At 47.2% G+C, this 13962-nt stretch overlaps 1 protein-coding gene across 3 annotated transcripts in view; it reads right to left on the minus strand.

Annotated features, from left to right (window-relative positions):
* Positions 1-11228, minus strand: part of LOC111856546 (Dmx-like 1) — a 29104-nt gene extending 17876 nt beyond the window's left edge. For all 3 annotated transcript variants that reach the window (XM_072706241.1, XM_072706251.1, XM_072706236.1), the window contains exons 1-9: positions 10591-11228; positions 9797-9922; positions 6891-6965; positions 6683-6761; positions 6434-6569; positions 6164-6230; positions 5302-5480; positions 1842-2046; positions 13-184 (exon numbers count right to left, since the gene is read on the minus strand). In XM_072706241.1, coding sequence (XP_072562342.1) covers positions 13-184; positions 1842-2046; positions 5302-5480; positions 6164-6230; positions 6434-6569; positions 6683-6761; positions 6891-6965; positions 9797-9922; positions 10591-10677 — 1126 coding nt within the window. In that variant the 5' untranslated portion in view covers positions 10678-11228. The remainder of the gene's footprint in view (positions 1-12; positions 185-1841; positions 2047-5301; positions 5481-6163; positions 6231-6433; positions 6570-6682; positions 6762-6890; positions 6966-9796; positions 9923-10590) is intronic.
* Positions 11229-13962: the final 2734 nt, after the last annotated feature.

Raw genomic sequence — 13962 nt, forward strand, 5'->3', positions numbered from 1 at the left:
GCCGGGCCTTACCTGTGGCCGGGTTGATGCTGGCGGCGATGTGGAAGTGGCATAGGGCGTTGGCATTTATGGCCCCTTTGGCCCAGTGGATGCGGTGCCGGTCTTGCTGGTGCGGCAGGAAGCCTGTGTATGCCGGGTGGCCCAAACATCTCTCCGGGCCCCTCCAGGACTCCTTCAGCTTCAGCTGTATAGTTAGAGCGCCGTCAGTGCCACTGACATGTCCACCAGAGGGCACCCTGTACGAACCCGCCGTGAAGTGTGAACTGTTTACCAGGATGTAGCTTATCACCTTCATCAGACTGCAACTCTCAAACCATGTCTTACACAGAGAAGCACGTAGTCTCTTCAGCCTGGTCACGTGATTTCCAAGCATACATCATCTTACTCAGCGTCACCCACATCTGAAGCCCCAACGACAATGCAGAAGCTGTATACTCGGTGTGCCCTCGGCGCCCGCTGTATACTCGGTGTGCCCTCGGCGCCCGCTGTATACTCGGTGTGCCCTCGGCGCCCGCTGTATACTCGGTGTGCCCTCGGCGCCCGCTGTATACTCGGTGTGCCCTCGGCGCCCGCTGTATACTCGGTGTGCCCTCTGCGCCCGCTGTATACTCGGTGTGCCCTCTGCGCCCGCTGTATACTCGGTGTGCCCTCTGTGTCCTGCATGCATGAGCAAGTTGTCCAACACATGACACAGACATCAAGCCTGACTCACAGGACTGTGAAGAGGTGTGACCCCAGATGGCATCATGGGAGCGAAGTGCTGCATTACCCTAAAAGGAGGCTTTCATCCTATAACAGTGGACTTTAGAGGTAATCAATATTAAGGGTCAATAGAGAAACCTTCATAAGATCCAACCAGCCGTGATTTTACTGCCGTGCTGCCTGCAGCCTCACATAGAAACCCGCGAACCCTACAAAAACCATAATTCACACTCCCTTGTGTATTTATTCTTACAAAGCATCCTTCCCATAACAGGTACACCAATGTGCTTTAATATTTATGAGCTCCATGGTTAGATGCAGGGCAGAAACAACTCAGGGTGTGCTGAACTTTATAGATTCGGTCTGAACTGAATTGGTAGCCTTCTACACCACCCTCTGTAAGTGACCGTTAGCAGGTGAGACCTCGCCCACTGTATGGACAGCCAGTGACCATTAGCAGATGAGACCTCGCCCACTGTATAGACAGCCAGTGACTGTTAGCAGATGAGACCTCGCCCACTGTATGGACAGCCAGTGACTGTTAGCAGATGAGACCTCGCCCACTGTATGGACAGCCAGTGACATTTAGCAGATGAGATCTCGCCCACTGTATGGATAGCCAGTGACATTTAGCAGATGAGACCTCGCCCACTGTATGGACAGCCAGTGACATTTAGCAGATGAGACCTCGCCCACTGTATGGACAGCCAGTGACATTTAGCAGATGAGACCTCGCCCACTGTATGGACACCAGTGACCATTAGCAAATGAGACCTTACCCACTTTAAGGACACCAGTGACCATTAACAGATAAGACCCTGCCTACTGTAAGAATACCAGTGACCATTAACAAATGAGACCTCACCCACTTTAAGGACACAAGTGACCATTGGCAGGTATGTTGCCACAAAATGTAAGGACAGCCAGTGACTGTCAATGACCTTTAGCAGACAAGACCCCACTCACTATAAGGACAGCCAATGATCATTAGCAGATGAGACCCCACTCACTATTAAGACAGCCAGTGATCATTAGCAGTCGTGACCCTGTCCTCTGTAAGGACAACCAATGACTGTCAGTAGACGTGACCCATTCATTTACGATAACAATCCAGTTCGCATGAAAGGGAGGAGCCTCACCTCCAAGGAGCTTCTTCCCTGCATCCCAACGTTGGGGAAGGTCTTCCAGACGTTGGCTGTGGACCGTTGTGCTTCGCCTCCCAGGCTATCCCGGTGACCCCCCGTGTTCCGCGACAGCCCATTGTCACCAGGCAGCAGAGTCTCGGCCCACAGGCGGCACACGCTGTCCTTGCAGCATGTGAGCAGCACGTTGCACACGGAGCCCCTGCAGGAACCAATCAGCAATGAGAAGAAGTTAAGAAATGGGCTTGTGAACCAATAAAACAAAATAGATCTATATTTATCCCTGAAAGGTAATTTTTGTTGTTAAATAGCATTGCAAAAATTCTCTCTCTCAAAACATACCCCCCAAACAGGCAGGTAAACACAATGTAACCGGGAAGTGTGTAGTATAGTCCGGGTGATACTTATGAAGTACGAATGCACCTGTAAATATTGACGGCGAATAATTTAGTGCAGGAGGAATAATGCAGGAGGAACAGGATAGTGATGAGTCAAAGAGAGAGGTTAGTGTCCTGTGAACTGGGCGGGGTTAGGGGCAAGGAGACAGGAAGTGTTGGCTAATCAAAAAGCAGAAGGTAAAAAGGAGCAGGTGAAGAACATGGTCCTGCGTCTCAGGGAGACGGGTCCCCTACTGTAGAAGCTATCACTTGAGAGGACGGGTCTCGTCATTCAGACTGGTGTGCAGTTTGCACATCATCCTTCCCTCCATCAGAGCTTCCAAAGTGTCCAAACTCAGAGAGTGGTGGCTTTCCTGAAAAGTGCGTTCAGCCTGCCAGTCATGAACAGACATTATACCCTCCAGGAAAAAGCACCAAAGTACATGACAAATGTTATGACTGATTAGTAAGACATCCTCAAGAACAACAGTCTATTCCCCGTATTCTTGCGGACTTCCTCTCTGATGTAATGCTAGTCTAGCCTGTCATTGTACTTATAAAAAGGACAATGAAGCTTCTGAATCATTGCATCATTGATGTAAACACTAAAATCACTAGGACGGTGACAGCAGTCAACAGCTCTCTGATCTGCCTGACGCTCAACACCAGGAAAGTAATCAGATCAGGGCAACCATGGCGTAATCAACTTTTATCAACCTGAGCTTCTCTCCTAGCAGGAGGATCAACCTCTCACTGGTCCATAGTCATTAGGGGTATAGGAGCATCCTTTCTCAGGCATGGGTCCTTAGCTATGTGGTTTTCCAGGGGCACGTTTTGTAGTCAAGAAACAAGTTAGACGTGTTGCAAACTTGTCAAACAGCAGGCTTAACTGCCAGAGCCAGTGATCTTCCTCATCTTCCTTCATACCTCATTCATGCGGTTATTCTCTAGCTTAAGTTGTATATGACCATGTGAACAAGACTGTGGTCTGACCGGCCAAGGAGGAGGAGAGTAATGTAACTGTATGCATCCTTCACATTTCCTCGGCTCAAGATAATGTCTTCCCTTGTCTTGTGTAGTGTACTGGATAGAGAGCCATGATCAATAGTCATGCTGGTTACGTCACTGAATGGATCAATGTCCAAATTTACTCTTTCACAGTCATCTCACTAATGTTAGCAACACCATTTATTCCATCCCCTTTCACTCTTCTGCTTCCCCCCCCCCCCCTCCAGTCAACACGCATGGACTGAGGGCCCACCTCACCAATGCTAAAGTCTTGCTTATCTCTTTGGTGAAGCACATTCAGCTACTCAATATTGTCTTTGACTCCTGTTGTTCAGAATCTCATGTTTCTCATAATCATTATAGGCAGGTAGTCGTTCCACCTTCTCCTCTCTCCTCCTCCAAGACTATGGAACGGACACATCTTTATTTATCACTCTTTTAGGCTGATATCTCTACTCCTTATCTATGGCTTCCGTCTTCGGTGTGGTCTTACTGAAGCATTTCTCAACCTGTGCTTGTGACTTTGGGTGTCTCAGCAGGCAAAACCTTACTTCAGAGTGCCACTAAACAGCCCCTTTGTCCTACTTCCGGTCCCAGGGTCCAGTCTTTAACGTAGCTCTTGTACTAGAATAGCGCTGAAGTGGTTTAAATTACAATACAACTCCTGAATGAAAAGTAGACATTTTATCTGGTTTTTTTGATAGCTTAATGGGTCATGGGAGATTAAATGAAGCACTTAATTAGTAATGGCTGATCCACATAGCGCTAATAAGCCACACCCACAGGCAGAGACAGGATTTCAGGTGAGACCTCTTGAGTTCCACGGTTTATGGCCTAGCTGGAACGTTGCATGATCTGATCTTCTGCCCGGCAACCAGACTGAGGTAACCAAAAAATGTTTAGTTTGTTGCATTTTCCGCCTACACCACGTGGGGGGGTTGTCTATCCCCCTCCCCCCCCACACTTCTAATTTTCCATAGCAACAAAAAGGAGCTCGCCTCAGCAACCAGAGCCTGGGGATTGCGTGCATGATTAGGAACGGACATACTGGCTTCACACAGACTGCACCTTAATATGACCTCACTATCACCTTTGTGACGTTTCCTACCTGGGCCGTGAGTCACACGCAGCACCCAACCCACGTGCAAGCTTCTCTCATTCATAGGAAGATGCACACAGGACACAAAAGCTATTGGATTTACTGTAATATGGGTAACAGGCTTGGGTACGAAACAGCGAGGCAATGACATGAAACCAAAAGAAAACAACTAGTTTCCTGACTGTGAAAGATGCAATTAGCAGAGAGGATCAGCCACCAACTGAGACAGACCAGACCAAGGCACACAACACAGTAGACATCTCCTGGCTGGGCGCATCTGTCTGCCAAATGTGCTAGGACTTTACAAACAACCTTGGAAGGAACCAGATCTATTCCTCTGCCCTAGAGGCATGCAAACTTGGGGTGTCACGCTTTGTTCGCACTGCAGGGACAGGGCCTGGCAGTTGGGTATGACGTGGGGTTTGTAAACACCATGGTGATTTAGCAAGGCCTTCAGGCGTGACACAGAGCAAACCGCAATCTGTAGACGCCCCCCAACAACCCGCTTCAGCTCAGAACCACAACAGACAGCACAGCTCTGTAGTCTCTCAATCCTCGCTTGAGATTTACCAGAACAGGCAAATCTCTAATCACTTCTCTCCACGCATTAGGTGTCCAGGAAAACCTACGCAGCCTGAGGTCATACATGCACACATTGCCCCCAGCACCGTCGCACCCTGATCCAGGGAGCTGCGGCCTGAGGGCGTGACAAACACACACGCAGCACTTTCACAGCAGCACGAACATCGAAAATCCGAGGCATCGGTAGACAATCCAGAAATGTGACAATCAGGAATCTATTTATATATACAAGACCATAAACATTACATGTTCAACAACTTTGAGAAAAAGAAAAAGGTTGTGCAGAAAGGCAATGTGCAGGGGTCTCGTAAGGCACGGGTTGGAAAATGACTGGAAGCATAAAAAAACGAATAAACACACACAGGAACAAAGACCCCAACCCGCCTCTCACCTTGGCATGTACTTGCTGGTCTTCCTCCAGGAAAAACCAGTCACAGAGCGTGGGTGGGCCAGGTAGACAAAGGAGAAGTCCGTCTCCCCATAAGAGGCCTGCTCTGGGGGTGTGAAGAGGGCAGCCCCCCCGGACTGCCAGCGGCTGGTGTTATACCACACTTTTACCAAGCAGTCATCCTGCAGGCAGAGAAGCCCATTGTAGTGAGAATGAAGAAACCTGAACTGGCATGCCAGCCCACCTACTTCACTGATGACCTTGGAGCAAATCAGTCTCACGGCTGTGATGGCTGAAAGACAGTCAGTACTAGACTGTACCCAGGAGGAAGTTGGTACTGGTTCCGAAAGCTCAGTGGACTGTGCATGAGACATGAGGACGTCCAGGACTACAAAAGACCCTGTTCACTGAGACCAGGCAGACCTAAACGGGCTTGCTTGAGTTTCGCTTCAAGAAAAGAACTGGCTTACAAATTAGCCTTTTTACAACAATTATATAGCTGAAACCCTCCAACTTTGAACTGCTATCAGGGAATTGCTTTGACTTCTTTAAGCCCTTTAGGATGACAACCAGGCAGATTGTAAGTCTTAGTCCAACGGTCATAGTCAGATGCAACACAAAATGTGACTGAAACAGCACTCACATATCGAGTGCTTAGATCTGTAGCTCACAGCCACACAAATGAAAACCGAAACTGTCAGGGCGGGAGAAGGTTGAAATTTTAAGGATTAAACAATCCAATGCACAGCCTTAAGGCAGAGTCTATATGTGCAACGTGCACTCAAATAAAAACACGTGGGTGAAAGAGCAACAGTTTCAGTCCACGACAGAGCCTAAAGCAAAGGGGTATCTGGAATGTGCTTACCTGGCCAGCTGTAGCGAAGAACTCCCCACCAGGAGAGAACTTCATCAGATGGATGGGGGAGGCGGTCCTATGAAAGTAGACAAGGTAACAGCAAAGCATTGGTGGGGAAGCACCAACCAAACCCACAGAGCAGGAAGGATGAGGGATGATGGCTAGAGGAGCCTGAGATGAACGTCCTCCAAACACCACCAGACCCCTCCCAGCTCAGGTTTTCCAAACTTTCCAAAATAATAACTTTTGCTGCTGCTACGGTGTTAGGTGGGCGTTTACTTGCACTGCCAGATGCATCTCCAGCTGCTCAGATGGCTTCCAAACGTTGCTGGCTCCTCTGCTTCTCCGGGATCCAAGTTGGGACGATCGTTGGACCATAGCTGGAGGCTAGCTGACCCAGTAAGGAGTTGGGTTCCTTTGTGTAAATAAGAAAAAAAAAAAATGGCAGGATATTCAGTGGTGAAGGTCTGACCTCGCTCAGACTCCCACTAGACTCTCGGTTACTGAGGAAAAGCCCCTGGTTCTCACCTGTGGGATCCCAAGCAAGATTTATAGCCGCTGACTTCAGAACAATCTGCCCTCTCTTCTGCCACTGGTAACTCAATTTCTATAGGACACAAAAGCACAGAGAACCCTCAGAAAGAAACGCCATCCATGCGACGGAAAGGTCAACTGGGAAAATGTCAACGCCACGGTGTCACTCCGATACCACGCGGCGGCTCCTAGAAACACCTACTGTCACTTTTTCCTTTGCGTCCAGGATAGAAACGGGTTCAAAGATACAGACGACGTTCCCATAGGACGCTGCCACCTGTCAGTCGGAGAAGGGAAACACAAGCACCACACCTTCAGCTGTACATCCTACATCCTTGCAGCAAAGCACAGTACCACAGTGAACCAGAAATCCATTAGCATAATACACACTTGTACTCATTTGTCTGGCATTTTAATAAGAATATGAAAGTCATAAAGGTGCAGCAGAAAAGTAATACGAGGACCAGCTCCACACGAGTCGCAGGACACTCACAGGACAGCTCCCAGAATCACAGTTTACACTGAAAGACTGAAATCTTAAAATATCCTGATACTGAAAGGCCTGCTGTTTACATGACCGCTGCTCAGTCTGCATCCACCACTCACAGGCTTCTCTGTAAAGTGACACAGTTTGATCACGGACGGACGGGGAAAGAAGAAACGTCCTACCCAGTGACCTGCTGCTAAAATTAGCTCTGCCTACAGTCAGCAGCGAGTACAAGCATCAAGGACGACAGCCTCAGGGGGCAACCCAGAAACGCGACCGATCGGCGCATCCGTAGCGCCAAGCGGCCGCCCGCAGCGGGTTAATGCCGTGCCCCCTCCCACTGGCAGTTAAAAGGATGTCAGTGCCCCCAAGGTTAGACAGGGAGATTTCTGACATACGAGAGAAGACGTTTGCGCGGTGTGGCTGCTTACGGTAAGGCTCTTACTGACTGCGCATGCACAGCTTGCTGCGTTACGGCGTGCAGGCAGTGCCGCAGAAAATTTCACACCTGCACACACTGCGTTAAGAAGCTGTCATCCAGCACCTGTGTACTGAAATCATAATTGCCAGAAAGTGGCACGCTCGTTTTGGTACCGTGAACAGCCTAGCACAAACATCACGGCCGCAGACTCACGTGAAGGGGCAGCAGGCGGTTGACGGAGGCTTGCTAACCAGACACTGCAAATCCACCTCCCCACAAGACCAACCACAGCTCTGTCACACAACCACACGCAGCTTGCTGGGGTAACCTTCACTCTGCCCTGCTTTGCTAAACTCTCAGCAACAGCTGGGGCCCAGCGCCCACTGCAGCACGACTCGCTGTCAGAAATAAATCCGCAAACAATCGACCCGTTCATTAGAACTGGGCAAACAAATAAACAGCCTTCCTGTTGAACCAGTACGACAAGAGGCTATTCCTCATTCGTACCAGTACTGGTCCTGAAAAGGTTTTAGTCATTAAATGTTTCACTGGCTTCCGCCGCATGTCACCAGGTGAACAGACGGCTTAAACTGGACCTAACTGAACCATTCGAAACATTACGCAAGCTCCGCCTGCCTGGCAGGACTTCAAAGCTTATCAAAGTCTATCTTTAAAGACTCCGTGTTAGATTTCACAGGTCCGGCTGAAAGACCTTAAACCAGCAGCTCCGCGTTCCTCACCCCAGACAGCAAGGCTGATGCCTCTGAAAGCTCATTAATTTTAAATACTCAGTTTTCATTCTACATCCTCGCCAGCATAATGAGCTGAACATCACATCTGTAACACCATCTGAAGTGGCTTCCCTGAAGCTCAGAGCTGCGTTTCCAGAGAGATGCCACACATCTCACACTCACGTGTTGAAGTTGGACTGAACCCAGCAAAGTTGTTGGCCACGTTTCCATTTCAAACCACAAGATGGCTTCATACTCCTCAGCTCTCTCTTTGATTGACCCTGGATGGTGCAGTTAACGTCCCAGGCACATAAATGCCCCTGTTCATACAATTCCCATGAAGCAGAACCAGCCATGGGCGTAAATCCCGGGGGGGACGGAGGGGACATGTCCCCCCCAAAAAAATTATTAAAAAAATCAAAAATAAAAAATCGCACTATTGTGAAAAATATATGTATGTATACCTAAAATAATTCTGTAAGTAGAAAAAAAAACAAACGCAAAAAGTGCATTTAGAAACAGTTGAGTTCCCCCTCCCCTTCCTCACAGTGGTTTGGCCAACTGCCTGCTTTCCCAGTTAATCTCACCTACTCTACACACGAATCAGGTGTGTGGCTGCGGCTCAATTAATGTTGAACTGCAGTAAGTAGGGTATTTTATTCACTTTAAATAAAGCGATTCTTTTTAATGTAGTTGATGCAGACTCATTCATAAATTAGTTGCGTCAAAAATGCTGATTACCGATGTAATTTTCCATGAATCTGCTATATTAGCGATTAAAATATCACTTATCTAGTTAACGTTAGCTTGTTTACAATAGCTTGTTGCATAGTGCACTGCAACTAACACGCCAAAGCCGTTTCCCATGCATTGTTTTATTTGTGACGACTTGGCATAATGTTAACTTAACATTAACGGCCACAATTAGCATATTGTTTAGCTGTGCATTTACTAAATGCTACGTCCGAACTGACCCCACTGTATTTTTTTGTTTAATCAATTTCTATTATGCATTTAAACAGTCGTTTAAATTTTATTGTATGTTGATGGCTTGACTGTAAACAACATAACAAACAATGTAATAAATAGTTTTGAAGAAAAATCTGCTTTGTCATTGAACCTGAGAAAAACTTTGAAAATAACCATAATGATGCAGTCTCCATGATAGAAGCAAAGTTTTTCATTGTGGGGACATATCTTTATAAGTACAATTTGACTGTATTATTTGTATCCCCTTCAAACATTGTTCATGAGAAATTTTATATTTATTGTCCCCCCCTACTGTTAAATGAAATGTACGCCCATGGAACCAGCACTAACAGAAAGTTTTCCTTGTTGGACTTGCACCAAAATTTGGTTAAGCCTCATTCACTAGGTCACTAAACAGCTAACTATGCGCTTAACAAGCGGGCACCCAGACAAGCAGCAAGGCAGAAACGAGGTGAAGAGCGCAAGGCTAAGTTTCTTACCAGTCCGCCCTGCAGGGAGCTGTCCACACAGCCCACCTGGACGTTGCCATGATTGGCCCCGGGAATGATCTGCAGGCGCTCGAAGTTGCTGCCCAGGATGATGATGTCACAGCCAGACGCATATGCCTACAGGGCAGGACAGGAAGACTGGAGCTCACAAGAAATCCAACACTGACCCCCACGCTACATTTAGGAAGCAACTTGGATAGACTGGAATTACGACCTTTCAAATGACAACTTTCCTCTGAGTATTTTGCTTGCGAAAGCAGGTTCTGCCTGACTCTGACCTACACTTGCGTTAAACGACTGAAAGGAAGCCCAGAATGAAATGTAACCTAAAAATGTCTAAATGAATAAAACCCAACCTTCAAAACCTAAAACTTCAAAGCTTAAGAAACTCCTATTTTCTGTCCCAGATAACAGCTTCTAACCAGAGAGTCTTGAAATACAGACATGAAGGACACCAAATGCATTAATTTAGTTACCTGCAGGTATGCTAACTAATGATCTCAGCAAAAAAACGCAAAGTGAAAGTGCATTGATCTGAACGGGAAGAGGGGAGATCGGATTCTCTGTCGCAATTAAATGAAAGATGAGAAAGATCTATCCAGATTCATAGGCTGAAATATGCAATTCAGCCTCAATGCAGACGATGTTAATATCGTGTGTATTGCGACGATGTGCAAAAGCAGGCCAAAGGCACGCGTGACATGCAGGGCTATGATGTAAGGCGCCCAGGTCCCGCTCCCGGTTCGTGCACGATGATGTGGCGGCAGAGGGCACATGCTCCTTACCGTGAAGGGCTCATCGTTTACATTTCCCACGGCGAAGCAGTTGTCCCCCGGGTTCACAGCCCCTGTGAGGACCTGGTGGAGATTCATCGTTCTCCGCTGCCTTAAACTCCAAGCTTGGTGCGACGCCGGGTGGGACTAGGCAGCGCCATGCCGGGGACAGCTCTTTGACAGGACCGCAGCCCCGGGTCGTCAGGCCACGGCGGACCTGCGTGGAGGTGTCACTGACTCAGCCTGGTAGGAGCCCCGGAACTCAGGGCCTGGGGATCAGCCCGAATCAGGCAGCTGGGTATTCACTCGGACAACTCCCCCGCCCGGGGCTGTGCCAGACTGACCGAAGGTCCGGACGAGCCACCAGCTGACAGCGTCGGATCCACCGGTTCCACGCAGCCGCTCACATGACACCGGGCCGCCTACTAGCCAGCAAATACCCTCGAACTCCGCAGGGAACGGCGAATTACCTACTGCAACAGGACAGCACAGCTCTCGGTAGGAACGCACCGCACGTTCCCGAAATTACTAACCGAGCGGCTGCAGATCCTACTACTTCTTCAACTATCTGTCGACAGCAGAGAAACAGAGCTCAGTTCGAGGAATTAAAGCTGAAGAGGTGCGTATGTGATCGAGAGAAGTGCCTTGTGGTTATTGTAGTTCAAGAAGAGACGCCTCTTCACAGCGGTACATGTCACTAGACGCAGTGGTTTGTGGTTACGGTAGTTCAAGGAGACACGTCGTCCATATGAACGTCAGTGTGCGCTCAGAAGCAGTGGCTCATGGTTAATGTATTTCAGACTGCAGCTTTTGCCGATTGGGCGGTATGGCTGGTCAGTGCGAGTGAAGTTGAGGAAGTTAGGAAGCAGACTTCTGTGTCATGCGCAATGGCTTGTGGTACATGTAGTTCATAAAGAGAAACCTACAGTTTATTCGTAAGTGCTTTCAGGAGTGTCCCAAGGTGGGTGTAATGCAGCTTCCGATCCGGTTCTGTAGTTACTAGCGAACTATGTTAATCGTCCATAATGCTGACCTATGGATTTTTAAAACAGTTTTTGAACTAATTACCTTAATTTAGATTAAGTTTATTTAGTTCGTATTTGCAATACCAGTCTTCGAGTGCAGTAGCAGAGGTATGTCCTAACAGGCTGTAAAGAGACAAATACAACTTGGTAAGCTGCATTAGAAGGCAGGGGCGTGCAGGGGCATGGATACCCTGGCAGATAAAGGGGACCCAGCACTTTTAAGGGGCTCTGGAATCCATAAAATGATATATAAAATTGGACGGGAGGGCCACAGGTGACATTTTGTCAGGGGCCCCAGAATTTCTTGGTACTCCCCTGACAGGAGATGATGAAAATATTTACTTACACAGACACACCAATCAAAACGACATCCCTAATATTTGAGTTCACACATGCAGCAGTCCCTCCGATGAATCTGAATTCATTTCAAAACAGAACAGGTAGCATAACTTTTTAACAAAATAGATTAAATATAGATTTGGATTTTTTTTCTTTGTCGGAAGGGAGGACCATAAACCACCTTAAAAGAAGAAGTTGGGATTATCAGTATTCATTAGCTCCATCTGTCTCCTGCTCTCAGTTATGTATTGGTGTGTTCTGGTTTATTGGCCCCCCAGCAACCCAGCCCAGAGAAAACCAGATAAGTGACATTTCACATGTAATGTTATGGTGTTCAGCGCTCAAACCCTCCACTCATAAATACAGATGTCACATGACCATATTGCTAAGACTCTCCAACACTGCTTAGCGATGTTAATTCTAGCAGGGTTTGAGAGTGAAACCAGTCTGCTAATCTAGTATCTCAGAAAGAGCATCCAGAATTTTCCTGTTTGGGAAGTGGAGACTTGAGTCAACACGCCATCACCATTAAATTCCAAAATTCAATTGTGGTTGACTCAGTACTATTAAGACTAATCACCTCAAAGAGGTGCTGTAAAATCCACATTGATTTATGATTACAGCACCGCAATGTGACAAAAAAAAATGGGGGAGGGGGGTTGAATGGTACCCCTTGTTCCAGTAGGGTTGTAGAAATTAAAAAGCATGTAAGCATATAAAGTGGAGGCTTTGCACAAAGCCCTCCACAGTTCAGCTGTTTTAAAGTAGCTCTCATTGTGGAAGCATAGAATCACATGCTGAAAGCACAGCAATGGAAACGCATACAGGACTTTTACTCTCCTGAGGACCTTTGCACAGCCGCCTTTGACAACACCAGTTCACCATTTAACTAATGCTCTGTGGAGCTTGTGAATTTCCATTTGATATCTGGATGCACTGGGGGCGTTCCAGGGTCAGTCATGCTGAACCTCCCAAGCTTAAACACAGCAGGGAAGATATAATCTACCAACAAAAAAATGTGGATAGTTGCAGTAGAGATCAGATCCAGTGTATGATGTCAGAGGAGGTCAAACACTGGGAAAATATCCTTAAAATAAAGTGGAAAACAGTGCTACCATCCACATTGCACCTATCTAATAAGAAGGCCATATACCCAAGACACCACCTGTGGGTTTCAGACCACATTTCACATACAAGAGACTTTATAAAGCATTTGGTTGAATATGGTTCTAATTTAGTTGTTTCTCCTGGTGGATATTATGCTTGAAATAATTAGCATTCAATGTATGATGATTGGTTGGCGCCCCATCCTGGGTTGTTCCCTGCTTTGTGCCCTGTGATTGGTTGGCGCCCCATCCTGGGTTGTTCCCTGCTTTGTGCCCTGTGATTGGTTGGCGCCCCATCCTGGGTTGTTCCCTGCTTTGTGCCCTGTGATTGGTTGGCGCCCCATCCTGGGTTGTTCCCTGCCTTGCGCCCATAGCCTCTGGGATCGGATCTGGACCCCATATTACCTTCAATAGGACAAGCGGTTACAGAAGATAGATGGATGGATGGATGGATGATTGTACTACTGATATTTTTTATTTCTAAGTATTTTTTTCTTTTTAAATGATTTATTTGAAGTAAATGAGCTCATAATATAGAATCTGTAAGATATTAATGATATATCATTATTCACTTAGTTTTATTGCATGTTATGGTGTATCTATCTGTCCATCCATCTATCCATCCATCCATCCATCAAATTTAAGCCTGCATGTTCTTGTATTGGTAGTGCTCAGCTTTCATATTAATTTCTTTGACATAATACATCATTAAAGAGCAGTAGCTCATTGGTCACTGCGGTACGCGACTTCCTGTGGTGTCAGTGTCACACAGGAGTTCAGCAGAATGGAACTGGAATGGAACTGCAGTGTGCCATGCCAACACAAACTGAAGTTTTAGCCCTTAGCATGGTGATGTAGCTCTTCAAAGAGAAGTGCAGCCGTTAATCCTCTGCCAGGTGGTTCTCCTACGACAA

The sequence above is a fragment of the Paramormyrops kingsleyae genome, chromosome 2, assembly GCF_048594095.1.
Source record: "Paramormyrops kingsleyae isolate MSU_618 chromosome 2, PKINGS_0.4, whole genome shotgun sequence".
NCBI classification, from domain to species: Eukaryota; Metazoa; Chordata; class Actinopteri; order Osteoglossiformes; family Mormyridae; genus Paramormyrops; species Paramormyrops kingsleyae.